At 44.7% G+C, this 24,200-nt stretch overlaps 1 protein-coding gene across 4 annotated transcripts in view; it reads right to left on the reverse strand.

The window, feature by feature from the left end:
* XRRA1 (X-ray radiation resistance associated 1) overlaps positions 1-24,200 on the reverse strand; it is a 118,539-nt gene that overhangs the window by 2,782 nt on the left and 91,557 nt on the right. For 2 of the 4 annotated variants that reach the window (XM_025357366.1, XM_025357368.1), the window contains 8 exons: positions 19,491-19,531; positions 15,727-15,852; positions 8,584-8,677; positions 7,718-7,833; positions 4,740-5,087; positions 1,372-1,570; positions 477-592; positions 163-268 (listed from right to left, as the gene is read on the reverse strand). In XM_025357366.1, the coding sequence (XP_025213151.1) occupies positions 163-268; positions 477-592; positions 1,372-1,570; positions 4,740-5,087; positions 7,718-7,833; positions 8,584-8,677; positions 15,727-15,852; positions 19,491-19,531 (1,146 nt within the window). The remainder of the gene's footprint in view (positions 1-162; positions 269-476; positions 593-1,371; positions 1,571-4,739; positions 5,088-7,717; positions 7,834-8,583; positions 8,678-15,726; positions 15,853-19,490; positions 19,532-24,200) is intronic. The other 2 variants (XM_025357369.1, XM_025357370.1) reach the window with 2 other exon arrangements.

Below are 24,200 nucleotides of genomic sequence, written 5' to 3' on the forward strand. Positions count from 1 at the left end.
CAGGCCTCATGCTGGCTCTCCTTTTCTCCATCTACATACAGAGACTGATGTAGGTAATTGCTCTCTAGGGGCCTTTCCTGCACTGACACAAGCCCTTTCTTTGCCTTTAGTCAGCAGGAGTGAACTGGATCTGGGATCCTGGCAGCTGTGGCAGAGCCATACCTAGTGGAGCCTCTGTAATGTTCCGGGGATCCCGCAAGCGAATGAAGATGTCATCCAGCAGTTGGGTTCTAGTCTTCCTTGGGAGTGGAATCGGGATCCTCTGGGCCTGGCAGAAGGTCATGGAGGAGGGTGTTATCCCAGGTTTATGCACAGACTTTCCTAGCCTAACTTCATATAGTCACAGCAACAGGCTGAGGAGCATCTGGGGGTGCTGGGAAAGCATGGCCCTCAGAGGGTCCCAAGGTGACAGCCACATCTGTACCTGAGGGGGTTACTCAGGGGCCATTTACACACTCAATGAGCTGGATGTTTACCCTTTTCTCTTTGGGAACATAGGGTTTCTGAAGAGTGTCCAGCTTGGGCTTGGAGGAGTGGCACAGGAGTGGGTGCTTCAGCATGTGTTGCAGGGCCTGTGCATTCTTCTGGATTCCTAGGGCAAGAAGGCGACTGAGTCAAGGCACTGCCCGTCCTCCCAGATGCCTCCCCTGATTGCTTCATTCCTCAGTCTCACAGCAGCTCTAGGTAAAAGGATTTGAGAGTCCCCAAAAGAAAACACTGCTCCCAGGTTTCTTCCAGGTCTGTTCCAGTGCCTGAACGTCCATCATTCTTCAGTGAGTATTTGTCCCATATTATAACGGAAAAATAGCACAGATTGTAATGGGACGATCATATTGGAGTGGGGGAAAAGGCTGGCTCCAGTGCGACCCCGTTAACCTCAGGGGGTTATATCGCAGGGGCTGATATCCAGAACAGTCCAGCTGAATGCCAGTTGCTTTGGAAGTACAGATTAACACAGAGATGACGCTGCCTCCTTTGCCTCCAACCAGATAGGAAGGATTTCGGACGTTCAGTTTGGGAACTTAACCTGGGCTGGGAAAAGCTCAAGAATCTAGCCAGTCTGGGTGTTCATTCATCAAACTTTTCCTGAGGAGAGACTTCATCATCCAGAACAGCTAGGCTGAGACCGACTACAATCTCTGAATAAACTGTGGTTCCCTGTAAGCCAGTGAAGGCCCAAGCCAGGACAGGGGTCCCAATATGTGGGGCTTCAAAGGACACCCTAAAAGGAGCCCTTTGACAGGTATTTAGACAGACGACAGCATCCTAGTTGGGAAAAGACAGCTTGGTGCCAGCCTTGGCTTGACCCTGACTTGCTCTGGGCTGTGGAGATGGCCTCTTGCCCTGGAGCAAGGATATGCCCTCACATACCCTTTGGCTCAATGAAGGCTGGATCAGGCTTGGCTGTCAGCAGTTCTTCATAGCCGTGGTACTTGCTGGGAAGGGAGGCAGTTGTGAGCTTCCTCCGAGTCACTTTCACCTCTCTGGGTGCCGTTGGTGGTTTCTTTTGGTCTTTCTCCTTCAACTCTAAATCATCCTTATGGATGATGGAGGAAGGCAGTTCACTCACCTGTGCCCAGGAAGAAAACATTCATTTGTCATTCATTCATTCATTCATTCATTCATTCATTCATTCATTCATTCACTCATTCCATGAACATTCAGAGCATCACCTCTGTGCTGGTCTCTGCTGGGCCCTGTTAAGGGCAAGGGCAAGACCAAGACTGGGATGGAAGGAGGCAGACATAAAAATAGACAGTTAATAAATGCTTTAACAGAGGGAATACAGTGGTTTTGGGTGATCCCAGAGGAAGCCCCAACCTAGCCAAGAAGCTCCCTTGGAGGAATGCCTTAGCCTGAGCTAAGTCTTAAAGAGCCAGGAGAGCCATCCCTACAGAGCAATGGGGAGACGTGTAGACTGCAAGTGATGAGAAAGAATGATTGTTTCAGACAAGGAACAGCATGAGCAAAGGTGCAGAAGTAAGAAACATCAAGGTTCATTTTGGGGGAACTAAAGATTGGTACAGTTAAGTAAAATGTGGAGAGACAGGCAACTGCAGTGGTAAGCAGGACCCAGATCAGTAAGGACCACTATATGCCAAGCTGAGGGTGTGTTTTATTTTGTACTTTATCCTCACTCTGATGGCAAACCATGGAGGATTTTAGCCTATCCTAATGGCTTTATAAGAAATCTGTATGTCATGTAGGGATGTAGTTATTTATTAAAATGACTCAGCAGGTGGGGTAGCACATGCCTGTAGTCCTAGCTACTCAGGAGGCTGAGGTGGGAGGACTGCTTGAGCTCGGAAGCTCTGGGCTGTAGTGCATTATGCTCCTCGAGTGTCCACACTATGTTTGGCATCAATATGGTGACCTCCCAGGAGTGGGAGACCACCAAGTTGCCTAAGGAGAGATGAACTTGCCTAGGTAGGAAATGGAGCAGGTCAAAACTCACATCCTGATCAGTAGTGGGATAGTGCCTGTGAACAGCCATTACACACTACAGCCTGCGCAACACAGTGAGACCCATCATGTATATACGTGTGTATTTGTGAATATACGTGTATATATACACACGTATGTGTATACAATATATATGACCTATAACAAGCAAAAAAGCTGAATTAGCAATTTTTAAACTTCCCACAAAGAAAAGCTAAGGACCAGATGGTTTCACTGGTGAATTCTACCAAACATTTAAAAAAGAATCCTTCCAAAAATTAAAAGAGGCTTGTTATCTGAGGTTAGTATTAACCTGAAATCCAAACTAGGGAAAGACATTATAAGAAAGGAAAAATACAAAGCAGTATCACTTATGAATATAAATGCAAACGTTCTCAAAAAATATTAGCAAACTGAATTCCACAAGTAAAGGGGATTATATACTATGACCAAGTGAGATTTATCCTAGGAATGAAAGGTTGGTTTAACATCTGGAAATCAATTAATATATCAATAAAGGAACAAAACCATATGATCATCTCAATAGACACAGGAAAAGCGCACTCTGTCATGATTAAAAAACACTCAAACTAGGAATACAAAGTAACTTCCTCAACCAGATAAAGAGCATCTATGGAAAACCCTCACCTAATATCATAATTAATGGTGAAAGACTGAATGCTTTCCCCTTAAGAACAGGCACAAGGCCGGGCGCGGTGGCTCACGCCTGTAATCCCAGCACTTTGGGAGGCCGAGGCGGGCGGATCACAAGGTCAGGAGATCGAGACCACAGTGAAACCCCGTCTCTACTAGAAATACAAAAAATTAGCCGGGCGCGGTGGCGGGCGCCTGTAGTCCCAGCTACTCAGGAGGCTGAGGCAGGAGAATGGCGTGAACCCGGGAGGCGGAGCTTGCAGTGAGCCGAGATCGCGCCACTGCACTCCAGCCTGGGCGACAGCGCGAGACTCCGTCTCAAAAAAAAAAAAAAAAAAAAAAAAAAAAAAAAAAAAAAAAAAAAGAACAGGCACAAGACAAGGAAGTCTGCTCTCACCACTTCTATTCATCATTGTATTAAAGGTTATAGCCAGGACAATTAGGTCAGAAAAAAAAAAGATTTTTTTTTTTTTCTGAACAACATGGTGACTCATAATTGATTGCATGGCTTTGGCCGCTAGGAGGTCAGAATTGCATTTTGTCAAAACATCTTTATTATAATAGCAGCAGTGCATGATGTGCATGTTTGAGTGACAGAATTACTCTTGTACTATTTCCTTTCCTGTCCATATTTTCCATCTAACTCTCTCAAATTGTTTCTTTTAAAATGCTTATTTATAGTCTGCATTGCTCCAAAAAGGTTCTGAGATAGTTCTTTAAGATACTTTTATACTGTATAAATTTATATGTCACTATAAGTCATCTGTGGAAAAAGAAATAGATGGATGGAGAGTTAGACCTCCATGAATGGATGGATGTACATCCGGGAAAGATCTGGCAGTGAGCAGATTGGAGGGGCAAGACTGGAGGCAGGGAGATCAGGGAGAAGGATGGTACAGTAATAAAGTTCAAGGGGGCCCTGCCAACTCTTCTAGCCTTACATTACCCTTTGCCACATGCCACCCTTCTGCTGCACTGATACTAAACATTTGTGGTTTCTGAATGTACCATTTTAATTTTCTTCCTCTATCCTGTTTCATGCTGTTTCCTCTGTCCAGAATGCCCTTGCTGCTATATCTTCACCTTTAATTCCTACTCAGCCTGTAAATCTCAGCTCAGCTGAGCCTCTTCCAGGACGGCCTCCTGGGCTGGGGGCACTGGCATCTCTCCTTCTTCCAGGCTCCCAGCTTCTGGGATTTCCTCAGTCTCAGCACTGATTGCATGAGCTGGTCTGTCTGTGTTCCCCATTATACTGAGAGCACCTCAAGGGCACGACCTGCATCTGATCTATCTATGTTCCCAGGATCCAGAGGCAGCATCAAAAGTGAGGAGACCTGAAGTAGAGAGGTACAGGCAGCAGCAAACCCTTCTGAAAAACTAGTTGGAATCACATCCCAGTCAGACCACAGATCTTGTCTGTGCCACAGAAACATGACTTGTCCCCATGGGTGCCCCTATCAGTAGCCTCAGACCAGAGATCTTCCAGAAGAGGCTTGCAAGCTCTGCCAAGGGTGCTGACTTCTCATTTCTAGACCTGCCATGTGCTTGTTGCTCCCAGCTGTCCACAGCAGTCGAGCCTAAGGGCTGCAGAGGAACCTGTGGGAGCTAGTAACAAGTGGGCAGGGACAGCTGGATACAGGTACCTGGGTCAGGAAGATGGACTCTGTGCTCTTGGAGTCCTCATCTGATGGGTGCTCTGGGCTGAGACGGACAGCTGTGTCACTGAGGTGGGACAGGGTCTCTTCACTATGCACAGTGGAGTCGGAGCAGATGGGAGGCAGTGGCACGAAGGTCCGGCGAGACAGGGAAAGGCCTTCCAGACTCTCAGTGGGCATCTCTGACTCCACAAAAGTGCTTTTGGTAGTGGGCAGATCTTCAGCCAGCTCTGCCTCTGGCTCTAGCATATCCTTTGAGGGAGACTTGTTTGTGGTCACTTGTGGGTGATGGAGCACCAGAGGCTGCTTCGGCACCTTTGGGATTTCGGTTTTCACCTGTCATGGAGAAGGGCTGGAATGAATGTGCTTCCTAATCAGGAGTCTCTCCTCCTGGGCCTCACTAGCCTGAGGCCACTTGTATAGCAGCTGGAGTGCTGGGTACGGACTGACTGGGAGGTGGAAAGGGAAATCATACTTGTTGGGCATCTATGATGTGCCCCATGCATGATGTAAGTTGTTTTATTTCTACCTTGAAACTACCCAATGAATAATTATCCTCAATTTTATAGATGAGGAAACAGGCTTAGAGAGGTAAAATGACCTGTCCAAGTCCCAGAGTGATTCAGCAGTAGTGCCTGGATGATGTAATTCCAGTCCTGGGCTCCAGGCTTCATGCTGCATCCCTGACCATACGTCACTCTGGCCCTCAGTAGTCTCACTCTTCAGATGAGGGTTTAACATGGTGCCTATGGCTTTCCCCAGAGACTCCGAGGAGAGGGTGTTGGGGAATGGTCCTGTATTTTCTGGAAGATGGCAGCACCAGGCCCCTTTCAGGGTGCTGGTCCCTATACCTTATATAAAGATCCGAAAGATAGATCTCTCTGAAGGTTCAGGACCAAGAAAATAACTTCCTTAATTAGTAAAAGCCTGTGACCATTCTCCCCGTCCTCCTCAGCTGCCAGGAGGTGTCCATGTGCCCAATTTACCTCAGCTAGGCTTAGTTCTTTCCCTCTCCCCCTTTACATGGTGGATTGTTTTCACTCTTTGTCAGAGGTATTTGGTTCACTTATATCTATACTTTTACTGAGAGATGTTAAGTTGTGTAGTGGAAAGATTCCAAGCACTGTAGTTAGAGAAATATGGGCTGGAATACAGGTCTATCCTTTGAGTTCCCATTTCCTCCTTGTGCCTCTCTCACAGAGTTCCACCAAATGAAATAGTGTGTGCAAATGTACCTAACGGACTAAGGAGGGCGAAGGATGACTTTTATAAAACATGTTACTTTAAAAAAAAAAAATCTCCTTTTGGAAAATATGTAGAACCTCAGTGTTTAGACTTGAAGCCTGAGGGACCCAGAGTCTTTGTCTGAATCCATGCCACAAGGCACAGGGCATGAACACAGCACTGCACCTCAGCATCTAAAACACCAAGTGCCATCACTTGGCAGCTGGCGGGAAGGGACAGTTCCCCTTCCCTCTCATGGCTCTGTGAGAGAGATGTGCTGGAGGAAATGCTCTTTCTCTATCCCACAGCTACTTTCCCCGCCCCTTTCCAAGGGAGGAATGGGTAACCTAACTGGCCAGAGGTTGAGTCACTGGGCCCTGCTTCAGTCATGGGCTGGATCTGCTCGTCAATGAGACCAGGCTATTTTATCTTCTATTTGTGTCCTCACATCAAAGGGCTCACACAGCTTCTTGGTTACAGGCCTGCTCTGGCAGGTTCTCCATTTTCCTCCTATCTGTCCATGCCTAGGTGTGAGGGGAGGGGCTGCAGCCCTTGTCCATGTAACCCCAGGGGTCTAATCTGCATTTCTAGCCCCATCTCTGTATGCACAATGGGGACATGCAGGCATCCCCAGTCTGACTCAGGACTAAGCCACAATCTCCAGTCCAAGATAGAGGGTATTTGCCTACATTAACAAAGCATTGATTTGTTTCTCATTTGGCCACTGGCATCTGTGTTTATTTAACTCATTTAGCTCAAAGGTTTGTCAGAACCTTTGATGGGAGGAGGTGTGAGGGGTCCCCTAGGACCCACACTAACTTTTAACAAGTCAGTTCACCTCTCTGAGTCTGTTGCTTCATCTGCTGTGAGAATTATGAGATAGCATATATGCAAGGGCTCCACAGAGTCCTGGACATGGGGCTTCATAAAGGAGAGAGAGGATTCTGCCCCTCCCTAGCTTGCTGATGGGAAATAATGGGGCAGATCCTTAAGAGGAGGTAACAGACAACAAGGAAGATGATGGAAACCTTGGAATTTCTATTTCTGACTTCAAATGCTTGTCCAGTCCTCTGAGGACGTCAGACAAGAGCCTGGCTGGACAGAGGCGGGCTGCAGAGGGGATGGCAAGGAAATACCTGTATTTAACTTTTGGGATCAGCAATGCTCAGCTCACCTTTTGGCTGTAGAAAGACTAAAGTTCAGGAGGGAGGAGCATTTCACAGAAATTTTTGAAATTCTTCAGATGAAAGAGGGATTTGACTTACTTTATGGCAAAGGAAGTAGACTTCTCTCAACATAAGGAAACACTTCCTTAAGATTCAGGCAGGAGATGTATTCCGGTCCTGGCTTAGCCATTTTTTTTTTTTTTTTTTTTTTTTGTAGAGACAGGATCTCACCCAGGCTGGTCTCAAACTCCTGCCCTCAAGTGATCCTCTCGCCTTGGCCTCCAAAGTGCTGCAATTAGAGGGGTGAGCCACCACACCTGGCCCATAGCCATTCTCAATTACTGTAGGTGACTGTAACTTTCAATGGTAAGAGTTTTGGGAGTTTAAAATATATTTTCATATCTGTTGTTTTATCCAATGCTCTTCCCAAAGCAAGGAAAGGAGAAGGCAATGCTGAATCTAATGGAGAGATTCCAGGCACTGTGGAGTGAGCAGCTCTACAGCCAGATTGGTTTACATACATTATAATAGGCTGCACTCTTCCTGGGGGTGAGAGTCCTGCCTTGGAAGCCCTACCTTCCGTGATTCCTTCCGAGACATCAAAACATGATGCTTAGGCTTTACTGTCTTCCTTCGAATTAAGTGGATTCCCAGTCGCTCTTGGAGGAAGCTCTTCAGCAGAGGAGGGACCCCTGGTGCCATGATGGGAAAATAAGATTACTATTAGCTAAAATTTATACTGGGGCTTACTATGTGCCAGGCACTATTCAAACCGCTTTACATGTATTAATGAAACTTATTCTCAACCCTAGGGGTAGGTACCTCATTATTCCCATTCAATAGGCAAGGAAACTGAGGCACAGAGAGGCTAAGGAATTTGTCCAAGATAATAAAGCTACTGTGGAGTGAGGATCAGAACTTCACTGGTGTCACTCCAGGGCCCAGGACTCTAAAATGCCTCCAGCTCCTGTATCTTACACAGTTGCTCCACTGCTGACCACCCCATTCCTTGTGCTCTGGGAAGAGAGGCTCCTGCAGTTGGGGCTGCACCCCTCTGCAACTGGGAAGTGGGAAATGAGGTCATGACAGAACTGTTCCACAAAGCAGGGTGTGGTTCAAAAGAGCTCATACAGGATTTAGAGAATTCCATATTCCATTCCCAACTCAGACTCTTTCTTGCTGTGTGACCTTAGGCAGATCATGAACCTCCCTGCACCTCAGTTTCTACCACTGTCCGTGGGGACAATAATGCCTGCCTCACAGGGTTACTGTCAGGATGAGCTGGTACAGAGCTATTTCCTCTACTCCTCAATGTACCATGAACCTTGTCCACCCTGACACAGAGTAGATCCCAGGGCTTGCCATTGATGAGGTGGGGATGAGAGTGCCACACTGCTCCTTGGGCACTGGGTTGAGAGGGGGCAGGTTTGCGGGCACCATACCTCGTGTATGGGCCACCAGAGGGTTGTTATGAAAGACGAATTCGCAGAGAGATGGGAAGAGAGCTACTGGTAGGACAGCATCCTCTTTTGCGATCTGTAATGAATGCAAGAGAGACTCTCAGGTTGACACCACCCCTCACCTCTACCTAGGTATGTCTAGGCCCCTCACTGCAGGGCTACATGCTTGCTAGGATTGGGGGTGGTATTGGGTAAGACATGCTGCTGTGGATGGGACTCGCTGCTGGGTGCTGCCTTGTCCCTACAATATCACCTACTCGTGCAGAGAGTGCCTTGCCCCTCTTGTCTGAAATTCCACCATCACTGTTGCGTGTTTAAGAGCTAAGAGTTTTTCCTCTCTTTTCCATGCTGGATATGTAGCCTATATCAAGTATTAGGGAAGCTGGTGGCAAAATAATAAGAACAAACATTTGTGGTAAGAACAAACAAACTCTTTATCTCATGAAGATTCTGGAAGGTTGACAGGGCATTGACTTTAACTTCAGGATACAATTTGACACTTCATCTTCCTCAACACAAACCTCTACACAATCCTGATGGCTCTTTCACTGAAGCCAGTCCTGGGCACTTCTCTGGGGATGGATGGAGGGAAAGGAGGACCCACACATCTAAGGGATAAGTAGAGCCAGTGTTAAGAGAGACCTCATGGCTGTCTGGGATACAGAGAATGCCCTGTGAAGCCAGCCTGCAAGTGGTGGCTTATTGGCCAAGCCAGCCTCTGAAGGGCAAAAAATATACAAGCTTTGTTGAGCAGACTGCCTGGAAAAGCTGGGGACCATCTTGGTGAGAGTATCTATTAGCAATGGAAAAGTATCAGGGACATCAGGATCGAAGGGACCAGGAGTCGGGCAGTGGCCTATCAGACCCCTGGACACACTGAAAGGTATTGGGTCAGATGTAGGACCCAATGAAGGTAGTAAAGTCCACGGGCTGGAAGAGGGAGGGCACTTCAGTTTAGCTTCCTCCGCAGCCTTACTGGATAGCACTAGATTTCCACTGAGCAACTAACTTCTCTTTCATTTTTATTCATTCAACCAACAAATATTTACTGAATACCTACCATGTGCCAAGCACTTTGTTGGGAATGAGCAAAACAGACACAATTTCTGCCCTCAGAGAGCACTGTCTAGTGGGAAACAAGCACTGCAGAGACAGTAACACAGGAGAATAGACTTACAATGTGGTAAGTGTCACAAGATAGGTGCATGAAGTAACAGGGTCATCTGACCCAGTCAGAGAGGTAAGAGGTGTCTCTGAGGTCTGAAGGAGGTAATTAGTGAACGCAGTGGGGCATGGAGTGTGTGGCAGAGAAACCTCTGTATTAATCAAAACCATTTCTCTACCTCTAGCACACGGATCTTATCTCCTAGCCTCCCAGGCAAGTACGTGTGGTCACGTGACCCAGTTCTAGCCAATGCAACTTGGGCAGTAGTAGTAAATGCTACTTCTATGTACAGTCTGTACCCTCCTGTACCTCCTCTACTTTCCTCCCTTTACCACAGTCCCCCTGCTCAACCATCTAATGGGATACATAGGATCCAGTTGAGTAGTGTTAAGACCCTATGAGATGACAGAACATAGCCAGAGGGGACCTGGGTCTCCGAATGATCATGTGGAAGGCTACCTGCCAATCAGGAATATCCAAAATGGACTTTGTAAAAGCAAGGAATACACTTTTATTGTGTTAAGTGATTAAGATGTTTAAGTTTGTTGCAGTAGCTAGTCTTACTTTAATGCAGAGAGGAAGTGTTCTATATACAAAGAGAAAAATGTGTGAAAGGCCTCATAGCCTGCTGGAGGGGTTTAAAGAAGGCTAGTGTAATTAAAAGCAAAGAGAATGAGGGCACCTGGTGCAAAATGGGGTTGGAAATGCAAGTAGGGGCCAAACAAAAGGCAGTTTAAGATTTGGGTCCTTGGGGAACTCATTAGATGGATTTTAGAAATATGAGGACCTAAATTTGACAAGACTTGGTGATGATGTAGATATTGGGGGGCGGAGGCGGAGGATGGGAAGGTGCAAAAGAGAGAGAAGTATCAAAGGTGACAACTGGTTTGTGCCTTGAATAACTGGATGGAAGATCAACCTATTCACTAAGATAGGGCACAATGAAAGAACATAAAATTTGAAGAAAAAATTCATTAGCTTGCTTTGGGTATGTGTATGTTGGTGGTACCTTTGAGGCCTCCTGGAATACAGAGGAGAGGTCTGCATTAGAGTTAGAAATTTGTGAGTCACTGTTCATGGGCCAATGGGTATCTGAAGTCATCCCTAGGGAAACAGTAGGGAGTGAGAGAAAAGAAACTAGGAGTAAGCCTTGAGAGACTTTAACATTTGATCTTCTAGACCAGGGATCAGCAAACCTTTTCTGTCAAAGTGTTTTAGGCTTTGCAGACCATATGGTTTCTGTTGCAGCTATTCAATTTTACTATTGTTGTACAAAATCAGCCATAGACAATTCATAAATAGGTGTGGTGGTTTTTTTCCAATAAAATTTTATTTATGGACCCTGAAATCTGAATTTCATATAATTTTAACGTGTCATGAAATTTTATCCTTGATTATTTTCAATCATTAAAAAATGTAAACACCACTCTTAGCACACAGGCTGTACCAAAACCAGGACTGGCAAATACAGCGCATGGCCCAAATCTGGCCCGTGATCCATTTACTGAAGTTTCATTAGAATACTACCTTTCTCTGGCTGGGCGCGGTGGCTCACGCCTGTAATCCCAACACTTTGGGAGGCTGAGACAAGTGGATCACAAGGTCAGGAATTTGAGATCAGCCTGGCCAATATGGTGAAACCCTGGCTCTACTTTAAAACAATACAAAAAAAAAAAAAAAAAACCCACAAAAATTAGCCGGGTGTGCTGGCGGGTACCTGTAATCTCAGCTCCTTGGGAGGCTGGGGCAGAGGAATCACTTGAACCCAGGAGGTGGAGGTTGCAGTGAGCCGAGATCACGCCACTGCACTCCAGCCTGGGCAACAGAGTGAGACTCTGTCTCAAAAAAAAAAAAAAAAAGAAAAAGAAAAAATACTACCTGTCTCAATTGTTGCCATATTGCCTTTTGTCCTACAAGAGCAGAGTTAAGTAGTTGCAACAGAGTAAAACATAAAATTCTGCTGCCATTATCTAGACTTCAGAGATAGAGGACGAACCTAAAAAGGTGCCCAATATGTTTTGATAAATGACTATAATGGTGGTCAAAGTGGGTGTAGAGTCTCTTATGTGCAAATCAGGGGGCCAAGAGACAATCACTAAAGAATGGGAGATGCAGAATTTAATCTTATCAGGATGCAAAATTACATTCACCCAAACCAGGTGATTAAAAAGTTGAAGAAAATTACAATTTAAAATTGATTAAAAAATTGAATGATATTCAGGTCATGTGTATCACATTTTCTGTGAAATTAAGCCCAGCTGAAAGGTATGGGCTTAGGATTCTGGCTGATACAGCAAGCCGAAATCTGGCCATGGTGCTAGCCTGTTCCCTCAGGGTGAGCTGAATGCTTCTGGAGATGCATTCAGGTTCCAATGATAACTTTAAATTTCTTCTCAATCTCATTGGGTTAAGGAGAGTGTTAACAATCCATCACATTTAGGAACTAAGTATTAAAGACCAAGTGAAAGTGATTATTTTACTTTTGACAGAAGAATTTCTAGTGAATATTCTGAGTGATTTTCTGATGAATATTCTACATGTATAACTTCTGTTTAAAGGCAGAATTTATTTTGAAGTTTGTAACTTTAATAAATTGAATATTTCAACACAGCTGTATTATTTGACATGACTAAAACATCATTCATGGGGCCGGGCATGGTGGCTCACGCCTGTAATCCTAGCACTTTGGGAGGCCGAGGTGGGTGGATCACCAGGTCAGAAGTTCAAGACCAACCTGGCCAATATGGTGAAACCCCATCTCTAATAAAAAACAAAAATTAGCCAGGCGTGGTAGCAGGTGCCTATAATTCCAGCTACTTGGGAGGCTGAGGCAGGAGAATTGCTTGAACCCGGGAGGAGGAGGCTGCAGTGAGCCAAGATCATACCACTGCACTCCAGCCTGGGCGACAGAGTAAGACTCCATCTCAACAACAACAAAAATCATTCATTCATCTAACAAACTTGTTGAGCACCTATCATGTATCAGGTAATATTCTAGATAATGAGCCTATAGATGTAAGCAAAACAAAGTCCTAGTGCTAAAAAACGAAAGCACATTCTGGTAGTAGATACGTGACAATAGACAAAAAGATACAACACATTAGGTGGTAACTATAATAAAGTAAAATACCATTTAAAAACTCAGGTGCAAACATGGAAAAATGGAAGGAGTGCTGCTCCAGCCTTAAGAAAAAAACTGAATAATCTATAAAATCATAACTTTTCTTGAGTCCAATAGAGAGCTAACATCCCAGGACAATTGTGGCCTGAAATCTAAGAAAATACTGGCACCTCCAAGGAGAGGTGGGACATAGACACTGGCCTGCCTGCGGCAGAATGTGGCAGATGCGAGTGCCACACAAGCACTTAAGAAGAAATCAGGTAAAAATTTTAGTGAATTTATAAAGACCAAGCATGGCCTAGAGTAAACCCCTTTAAGCTGCAGACATCCAGGGAGTTCACGCTCACTAGTGCGAGAAAGATTGGAGGCAGGAGAGAGACTGATGACAGGCTTCCTCGGTGGTGTGAGCCTGGAAGAGGAGATAGCTCCCAACACAAAAAGGCAGGGGGCTTTACCAACCCTTCTCCATAGTTAACAAAAGCCTTCAGCTGCTGAGGAAGATCAGCAAACCCTGCAGCCTGGGGCACTGCATCTTGGGTAGGGAAAAAATTAAAACCCACTACTCCTGTGTTTGGAGCAGGAAACCAACCTGGGCCTAGCACATTAGAGGTCTCCTACTGCTAGGAGAGGGGTAGGACCACTGAAAAAAGCCCATCCTTGAGACACAGGGTTGGTCCCAGGGCTGCCTAAGACTGGCACTAGAGCCTCCCTTTGGCCCCTACCACCACTTGTTACTTAGCAAGCACTAAGTAGCAAGCAAAAGCAGTCTACTGCTAGGGGGAGGAATGAGCATGTGGAGATAAACTCCTCTGAGGTGCAGGCACTCAGGGAAGAATGAAAACTGAGGACAAAGCAGGAAAACTGAGAAAAACACTGGCACCCTAGGAAAAACTAACTATATGCTGTCTAAAAGAGACACACCTTAACTACAAAGATATAAATAGGTTGCAAGTAAATGGATAGAAAGAGATATACTATGCAAACAGTAAGTATAAGGAAGCTATGTAGCTATATTTAAATCAAACAAAAAAGACATTGAGACAAGGAATATTATTAGAGGCAAAAAAAGGCAACTCATAATTTATAAAAGTATCCATACGTTAAGTAGATATAACAATTCTAAATGTATCTGCATCAATAGCAGACTTCAAAATACATGGAGTAAAAACTGACAGAACTAAAAGGAGAAATAAGCAAATTCACAACTACGTCTGGAGATTTTCACACACTGCTCTCAGTGATTGATAGAACAACTAGACAAGAGTACAGAGAAGATCTGAGTGACACAACCAACCACCTTACCTTAATATTTATAGAACCCTTTCCCACAAAACTGCAGAATATACATAGTTTTTGAAATGCACATGGAACGTTCACCAAGACAGACCGACCATAGGGTGAATCATAAAACAAGTTTAAACAGATTTCAGAAGAATGACATCTTACAGATTATGTTATCTGCACACAAAATAAATTAGAAATAAATACAAGACACCTAGAAGAGCCCCATATATTTGGAAATTAACTAAGTTCTTAAAAACCTGTGGATCAAAGAAGAAATCATAGGAAAAAGTGAAAATATTTTAATTTAATGAAAATAAAAAGAAAATATATTACAATTTGTAGGACTCAGCTAAAGCAGTGCTTGGAGAAGAAATGTAAAGCTTTACTTGCTTATATTAGAAAGAAAGGTCTAAATCAATTAACTAAAATTATACTGCCTAAGATGTGAGAAAAAGAGGAGCAAATTAAAATCATTTTAAGTAGAAGAACAGAAGTAAAGTTACGAGCAGAAATCAATGAAATAGAAAACAGAGACATCCAGTGAAAGCAGCAGCTAGTTTAATAAGAGAAAGTCAATAAAAGAGGTAATGTCTAACTATTTTGGATCAATAGAAGACATAAATTACCAATTTCAAGAAAAGGGACCTGTGATACATCTATGGTCCACTGGTTTTCGGCAAGGGTGTAACAATGAGGGAAAGAATAGTCTTTCCAGTAAGTGGTGTTAAGAAAGCTGGATATCCACATGCAAAAGAATGAAGCTGATACCTGTTTCACACTATATATAAAGATTAAGTTGAAATAAAGACCTAAATGTAAGAGCTAAAACAATAAAACTCTTAGAAGAAAACACCTGGGGAGTTTAGCTGTACCAGCTGCTTGCTGTAGAGGAATGTGAGCAGAGTATCTTACAAGTTTCCTGCATTTCAGACTTGAGTAGGGCTCAATTAGTGGGATTTTACAGAAAACCAAACAGGACATGAATATTGGAAAAATATGTTAAATCTGTCCCTTAGACTTCGTATCTGCTGTTCCCCTTAAGCTACATTTCTACCCTCACTTGACTCACCCCTCTTCACCTGATTAAACTCACTGATTCAGATCTCAGCTTAAACACCACTTTCTTGAGAACCTTCCTTGATCCCAAGTATTAGGTTAGACACCTCCCCTCCATCATTTACTTCATAACACGGTGAATTTCTTCATAACACTAAGCATGCTCGTATTGTGATGATTTGTCCCTATCAGTCTTCCTGTCTTCCTTATAGGTGATACGTTGCAAAAGGGCAGAGGCCAAGTCTCTTTCCACAGCAGTATACCTAGTGCCTACCACAGAGCCTGACTCATGGTAAGTGCTAAATAAATATCTGTGACTGAAGAGATGGACTCCTGCCTTGGCCTGAACTCCCTCCACTTTCCCCACCCTGAGAATTCCTGAGCCCATGTACCTGTAATGCAGGGAATTGAATGGAAGGTTGGTTTTTAGGCCAGAGCAACTTGCATCCCACCCTCCCATCTGTGCCCCTGAGGAAACAGTAGAGGAGCAAAAAGTCACCTTGTTGTAGGCCAGGCTAAGGTATCTCAGCTCTGGGAAGGGTGGGGCCAGCGTCTGGTTCCTGGCCTTCAGTGACTTCACAGGAAGGATCTCGAATATAGGAGGAAGTGAACATATCTTGGTTGTCTTAGAAAGAAGGAAAAGTCAAAATCAAAGTGCCCGATAATAAATAAGGTCACTAAGGGCCAACAGACCCTTTCAATGGAACAGGGTGGAATGAATGACCTTCCTAGAGAGACTTGGCCAAAAAGAGACATGTAGGGTCATAAGGGTAGATGTCACCATCAGCCCAGAATTCTGGCTCCAAGTTCTCTTAGGTCATATGATGAGCTAATTCTCAAGCACCCAAAGTTCCATTTTCAAGTTTTCTGAGGCCACAGGATAATACAGCACTGGTGCAGACATCAGAGGTACTTGGTCCCCACCCTCTCTGCCCTACAGCAGCTTACCCTGAATTGGCCCTTCTACACAGTTGGGCTAAAATTTCTCCAGAAGGCAAAGGGGAAGGTGCTTGTGTCCTTAAGGGGATTTTTTCTAGTGGGGAGAGGGAGAGGGAGGTGTCTTGAGCCTTGAACACCTGCTCTGATGGGCTAGCCTACATCCTCGAGTTGGAGGGTCTTCATTTGGGGATGAAACAACAGTCCTGAATGACTTCAGCCGGCCTGTGGGGGGCTGAATGTGGCATGCTGCATCTGGATCCCTTCTTGCAGGGTCATGTTCTTTTCATACAACCCAGACTGCCACAGGTTCAACATATTTGATCAAGCAGAAAAAGGTCATTGTTGGTTTAACTATACATAACTCACTACACTCACTAATTCCTGAGTTCAATGGGACCACAGGATATTATAAGGGTAGATGTTGGGCTAAGGGTTAGGTTCAGATGAACTAGATTCTGTCTTAAGCTGAATTAATTAATCACTATGGAATCTTGAGCAAGTCACTTAAATTTTGCTTGTTCATTCAATGAACATTTATGGGGCACTTACTTTGAGCCAAGTATTTTGTACCCTTCTGGGTCAACCTGTAAAACCATATGAGTGGACAGGTCAGTCACGGGTGAGAATAAAACAAAAACCAGTGATGATGTTTGGGAACTCAGATGACTCGCCTCTCCCAGTGATCCCAACGCAATCTCTGAGATGCAAGAGTGGAATGTGCTGGCAGTCTGATAAGGCAGTCTCCTCCACTATGTAATTCCCTACTTAGAGCAGGGCTGTGTGAACTGAAGGGGGTAAGTCAGACTGCAGTACAGACAAGGAAAAGCCAGAGAGTCAAGATGAGGAGTATCCTGACCCAAGAGCATAACTGGCCCTGATGGGGGCAGAGAGGGCCCTGTCTTAGAGGGAGATGCATCTGATTTTAAGAGAAAGGCCACTAAAAGTCTTAACTATCCAACTCACTTTCTAGATTTTCAGATGTCAGAGAGCTGATCTGAGCACTGAGCAATCCTACAAATTATCTTTGACTTGTGAGGTAGACTGTATAATGGCCACAAGCCCCTCCATCCCACATACATGCCCTTTTGCAGTGTGACCTTGCTGCACCTCCCATTCAGAGGTGGAGACCATGTGTCTACCCTCCTGAAATTAGACTGGCTGTTACATAAGAAACAATTTGTCTGGTCTTTGTCCCAGGTTCCTGGCACTGAGCTTCTAAAACCTTGGAATTTTCTAAGTGATAGGAATATCTTTGTTATGCAGGACCCCTTGAGTCACACCTGAGTTTAGGGTAATGACATGACTCAGGATGGAGGCTGGCCATGCCAGAAAGACTAACCATGTGACTAGAGAGTTGGGGCTTTGCACCAGCCTGACCCCTGGGGAGGATAAGGAACTAGAAATTGAGTTCAATCAGGTGGCCAATGAGCCTCCAATAAAAACTCTGGACTCTGAGGTGTGGGTGAGCTTCCTGGTTGGTGAGCACATTCAGTGTGCTGGGAGGGAGACATGCCCTGATTTCACAGGGAGAGGCAAGAAAGCTCTCAAACCTCACCTTATATGCTTTTCCATTTGGCTAGTCCTGATTCGTGTCATTTACAGCTGGGGTCCCCAACCCTCGGGCCACAAACCAGTGCCAGTTCTTGGCTTATTGGGAGCTGGGCCGCACAGCAGGAAGTGAGCAGCGGGTGAGTGAGTGAAACATCATCTGTATTTACAGCCACTCCCCATTGCTCGCATTACTGCCTGAGCTGCACCTCCTGTCAGATCAGCAGTGGCATTAGATTCTCACAGGAGCACAAACCCTACTGTGAACTGGGCATGGGAGGGATCTAGGTTGTGCACTTGTTATGAGAATCTAATGCCTGATGATCTGTCACTGTCTCCCATCACCCCAAGATAGGACCGTCTGGCTGCACAAAAGCAAGCTCAAGGCTCCCACTGATTCTACATTGTGGTGAGTCGTATAATTATTTCATTATATATTACAATGTAATAATAACAGAAATAAAGTACATAATAAAAGTAATGCACTTTAATCATCTGAAACCACCCACCCCACCCCAGTCTATGGAAAAATTGTCTTCCACAAAACTGGTCCCTGGAGCCAAAAAGGTTGGGGACTGCTGCATTATAGTAAAACTGTGATTGTAAGTATAACCCTTTGCTGAGTTTTATGAGTTGTTCTAGAAAATTACTGAACCTGAGTGGGTTGTGGAAACTCTTGAATTTATCACCAGTTGGTCAAAGTGTGGATAGCCTGGGGACTCCTAAACTTGTGGCTGGCTTCTGAAGTGAGGGAAATCTTTTTGGGAACTACCCTCACTTGTGGGCTCTGTGCTTAACTTGTGGGGTCTGCACAAACTCAAGGGTCAGCGTCAGAATTGTACAGCAATATAATACTGGGCTTTTGACTTGCTTTGACCAACAGAATGTGGAGAAGTGACACTATTTCAATTTTAGAACCTTTCAATTCATCCTTGCTCTCTTGAAACCCTGATGCTGTAATGAAACCATACTGCAATGTAGCCCAGGAGGAAAAGACCACAGAGAAGATGCCAAGCCATGCCAGCTGTGTCCTTGAGCCCAGCCGACAGCTACCCTGCCAGCTAAATGCAGTTGCATGAGTGAGCCTTGGCGAAGCCAGTGGAATCACTTTGTCAACTCAATTGTGAGTGGTGAAAAATAATGAATTGTTACTGGGTTGGTTTGAGTAAGCAGCTATAGTTAACTGATAGAATTTCTCACACAGTTGTATCTGTGGGGAGGTTGTATACTGAGTTGCCTCTCAAGGATGCAGGTTGGCTAAATGAAGAGATATACTATTTATTGTAAATGAATAAATCAATATTTAGTTTACATGCACCAGTCTCCATAACTATCTGCCGTGAGAGAAAAAACAATTTTCTATGCTAACAAAAATCAAGGGTCTAAGCCTGTGACATCAAGGATTAGGTCCTGGATAGTGGTGTATCTGGCAAGGACTTTTCCAGCTTTGGGGGACTCTAGTTAGGGAGCTGCTGGTAGCAGCCCCACTTCAATGCCAATTTTATCACTTGAGGCAGCTGCCATTATTACATTATACTAAACAGCATGTGAGAACAATGAAAGTTAGACTAGGCAGGTAAGGTCAAGACATGTCTGTCTGTGGCCAGCACAGGACCTGGTACATGGTAGGTACTTGGCAACTACCTATACAATGAATGGGCTTCCTAAGTGTGATCTATAGAAATGACTCTCATGGCTCCATTAATTTATTTCATTTTGTCTATTAAAATTAATGTTCTTACTCAGGAACACAAATATAAAGTAGTCAGTTCCTACCTCTGAGGTTGAAAATCCAGGGTAAGACGAAAACACAACCTCTGAAACAGAAGATAAACAGAATGAAGGTTGGTGACAGCACTGACTGATGCCTAGAGCACCCTGGATATAGATCTGCCATCCACTGTGTGCAGCAGGGCACCTCCTAGAGGGAGTCCTCATTGGTCCCCGGCCCCAATGCTAACTAGGAAGAAGAGCTGGCTGTGACATGCATCAGGTAATAAGTCCCTTTGCACTAAGGATAAAATACAAACTGCTTATCCAGTCCTCTGAAGTCCTGCAGGATTGGGCCCCTGCCTACTTCTTCAATCCCATTTCTTGATACTCTCTCCTTCATTCACTGTATTTCAGCCACACTGACCTTTTATCTGACTTTAAAACACCTAAGCACTTTTGAGCCTCAGAATTACTGGGGAGTCCATACTGAGCAGAAAGCTAACCAACTGTCTTAGAAGAGAAAAATGTATATAGAAGACATTCTGTCAGAGGATTTGGAAATATTTGTTATATTAGTAGAAACAGAATGAGTTGAGCCAGTATATTCAGGAGAGATACCAAGAACAACCAGCACAAAGTCATAAGGAGGAGGCTACAGAGTGATTTCATTCTTGGGTTATCAGAATGAGATGAGTCAATAAACAGCTGAGTTCAACCTAACACAGCATAGCATCTGATGGGACTAGATCCTGTGCAGACATTGCTCACCTTTACCCTAGTTAACCGATACCTTCTACATGTTAATGATATTATAATGAGAAAAGTCACATGACAATGAAGAAAACAGTAATAGGGGATGGAACAACATGGCATAAATAACTTCTCCTGTGATGAGGGTCTGCAAGGGAGTTTGGGAAAGCCTTGTGCAATGAACAAAGTAGGAATTCCCTGGGGGATGGGCCATGGTTGCAAGTGTGAGTGCTAATCTGTGAACCCTAGAAAACGACAGCAACTCTAGAAAGATTGGCACACCGTCTGATCGCGCATCCTGCTCTCCCCACAATCACAGGAATTACCGCATTTTAAGCTTCTGATTGAGCATTGTTATACAAACAGACTAAACAATCAAGAATCTCTTACTATTTGAGGAAAATTAACAATATAAAAAAGAGAAGAATTATCACCTGAATAAAAAGTTTATTTAACAAAAGTTATAAAAACTTCAAAATAGAATAATCAGTATCCTCTGAGAAATGCCAAAGTTTCACTCCTGAAACAAAAGCAGATTGCTGTGGAAGCAAAACTACTAACAAAGCTGTAAATTTATAATGAAAATAACTCATACATGTGCTGGATAGACGAATGGACCCAGTTGAAGAACTAATTCATAAAATGGAAGACTGAGTGGAGAGACTCTCAGAATGCAAAAAGGCAGAGAGAAGATGGTGGAATAGAAGATAACCCACTCATGTCCCCTCACAACCACAAAAATTCTACACCCGCCCACAGTCAAAAGTCTCTCTGCAGGAGCATCAAGATTCAGGTAGGAGTTTGTGAAACGCTGGTGGATTCCAAGACCTTGAAGGATTGTTTTGAGAGTACAGACCAACACCAGTGGCTGATCCACCAAGCTTGCTCCCCAGTTCAAGCCTAGAAACAGCCCAGGCTTCCAAGGTCCTGGGCTACAGCCATATTTGACCTTAAGCCTGCAACCAAAACCATCTGCAGAGAGGTCCAGAAGGAGTAGTGCACACTAGTGCCTTGGTGGAAAGGCTTGTCTGCCTGCTGACATCGGTCTGGCAGTAAGCCTGAAAGTTGCCCTGTTTTTCTGATCCAGCCCCTCTCAGCTGAGGTCCCTGCTCACCGCCTCTTACACAAGGAACCAGAGGGAGACTCACCCATATCTCGCAGCCTGAGGCTCCCAGATGAGTTTACCAACCTCTGTCCCACAGCAAATTCCAAGGGGACCCAAGTCTCAGACTTGGTCCCTCCAGCTGCAATCAGAGAACTAACCAGACTGTGCAGGAACTTGCTGGAAGACACATGCCCCTCTAAGCCAATGAGACTGGGCTTTCTAGCCTTCACCCTACAGCAAATCCTGAGAGAGCCCAGTCTCAGCTCTGACCCCTGTCACTACAGTGGAGAATTATCCTGTCTGTGCTGAGACCTGCTGGGAGACACATGCCTGTCTGGGCCAACAAGATGGGCTCCTTCCCATAGCAAATCCCACGGGGGCCCAGTGTCAGCCCTGGCCCCTCCTGCTGCAATCAGGTAACTATCTCATCTGCATAGGGATTTGCTAGGAGACACATGCCCCTCTGAGCCAGTGAGACTGGGCTCTCCAGCCTCTACCTCACAGCAGATCCTGAGGAGGCCCAGTCTGCGATTTGGCCCCTCCTGCTGCAGTCAGGGAATTATCCTATCTGTGCAGAAACTTGCTGGGCAATGTGCACCTCCCTAAACCAAGACAGGGCTCTCTAGCCTCTGTTCCACAGCAGATCCTAAGGAGGCCTATGGTCAGTTCCAGCCCCTCCCACTACAATCAGGGAATTATTCCATCTGTGCAGAGCCATGCGGGCAGCTGTGTGCCTGTCTGAACCACCATGACAAGCACACCAGCCTCCATCCCACAGCAGATCCCAAGGGGGCTGTCTCAGCTCTGGCCCCTCTTGTTGCATCAAGGAACTACTTGTGCAGGGACCTGCTAGGTGACATACACCTGTCTAAGCCAATGAGATGGACCACCAGCTTCATTCCTACAGCAGATCCCAACATGCCCCAGTCTTAAATCCAGTCCCTCTGGCTACAGCTTTTGCAACCCTCTCAGTCTTTGCAAGACTTGCAGCAAGCCTGGGTTTAGACCATCCCTCAGTGCTGAGATGCCAGTAGTGGTCCCAGGCTCAGGAAACATAAGTCAGTCTGCTTAGAATCCCTGGAAGTCCCTCTGAAGAAGGACAGGCACAAACAAAGCCAGACTATAAAGGCAAAAATAAATACCTAATATTTCAAGGCAAGGACATCGCACTTCTACAAAAATCAAGAACATTCAGAGAAATATGACGTCACCAAACAGACAAAATAAGATGCCAGAGATCAACCATAAAGTAATAGAGATGTGTGATCTCTCAGACAAAGAATTCAAAAGAATATTTTTTGGGGTTTCTTCTTTGTTTTTTGTTTTGTCTTGTGCTTTTTTTGGAGACAGGCTCTCATTCTGTCACCCAGGTTGGAGTACAGTGGCACAAACATAGCTTACTGCAGCCTCAACCTCCTGGGCTCAAGCAATCCTCCCACCTCAGCCTCCCATGTAGCTGGGACCACAGGCATGCACTACCATGCCTGGCTATTTTTAAAATTTTTTTGTAGACATGGGACTCTCACTTTGTTGTCCAGGCTGGTCTTGAACTCCTGGGCTCAAGCAATCTTCCTACCTCAGCCTCCCAAAGTGCTGAGATTATAGGCATGAGTTACCACGCCTAGCCAAAACAGATGTTTTAAGGAAGCACAGTGAACTTCAAGAAAACACAGAGAATCAATTCAGAAATTTACCAGAAAAATTTAACAAAGAGATTGAAATAATTAAAAAAAAAAATTCAAAGAAATCCTGGAATTGAAAAATATAATGCATGAAATGAAAAAGGCAATAGAGAGTATCAACAGCAGAATTAAACAGAAGAATCAGTGAGCTCAAAGACTATGAAAATACACAGAGTAGAAAAAATGAAGAAGAATGAAAAAGAATAAAGAAAGCTTGCAGGATTTATGGGACAACATCAAAAAAGAAAATATTTGGGTTGCTGAAGTTAAACAGGGATATGAGAAAGACAAAGGGGATACAAAGCTTATTCAAAGAATAACAGAAAACTTTCCAAATCTGGAGAATGGGTAGGTGTACACGTACCCCACCATGCCATTACTGCCAGCATAAGCACACCCACTTCCACTGTCACCACACTGCCACTGCCAGCATGAACATTAAGCATGGACACCAGTGGCCCTGCACCCTGGCCCATGCTACCACTGGGCCATCCAGAGGATGGCACCTTCAAAGACTGAAGGATTACCAGCCCACACAGATGAGAAAGAACCAGCCAAGAACTCTGGCAAATCAAAAAGCCAGAGTGTCTTTTTACCTGCAAATGACCACACTAGTTCTCCAGCAATGGTGTTTAAACAGGTTGAAATGACAGAAATGGAATTCAGAATATGGATGGGAATGGAGATCACTGACATTCAGGAGAAAATTGAAACCCAATACAAGGAATCTAAGGAATAAATAAAATAATACAGGAGATGAAAGATGAAATGGCCATGTTAAGAAAGAAGCAAAGTGAGCTGATACAGCTGAAGAATTAACTTCAAGAATTTCAGAATACAACTGCAAGTGTTAACAGCAGAATCAACCAAGCTGAGGAAAGACTCTCAGAGCTCAAAGACTGGCTCTTCAAAATAACTCAGTGAGACCAAAATAAAAAAATGGTAAGGAAGAATGACCAAAACCTCTGAGAAATATGGGATTATGTAAAGAGACCAAAAATATGACTCACTGGTATCCCCGAAAGGCAGGAAGAGAAAGCAAGCAACTTGGAAAACACATTCCGGTTATCATCCATGAAAATTTCCCCAAGAGTGCCGGACGATCGGTGCTGGTCAGCTGCTGCAGCCCGACCAGCGAGAGCTGAAGCAGGGCGAGGCATTGCCTCACCTGGGAAGCGCAAGGGGGAAGGGAATCCCTTTTCCTAGCCAGGGGAACTGAGACACACAACACCTGGA

This window comes from Theropithecus gelada, chromosome 14 (genome assembly GCF_003255815.1).
Source record: "Theropithecus gelada isolate Dixy chromosome 14, Tgel_1.0, whole genome shotgun sequence".
Taxonomy (NCBI): domain Eukaryota; kingdom Metazoa; phylum Chordata; class Mammalia; order Primates; family Cercopithecidae; genus Theropithecus; species Theropithecus gelada.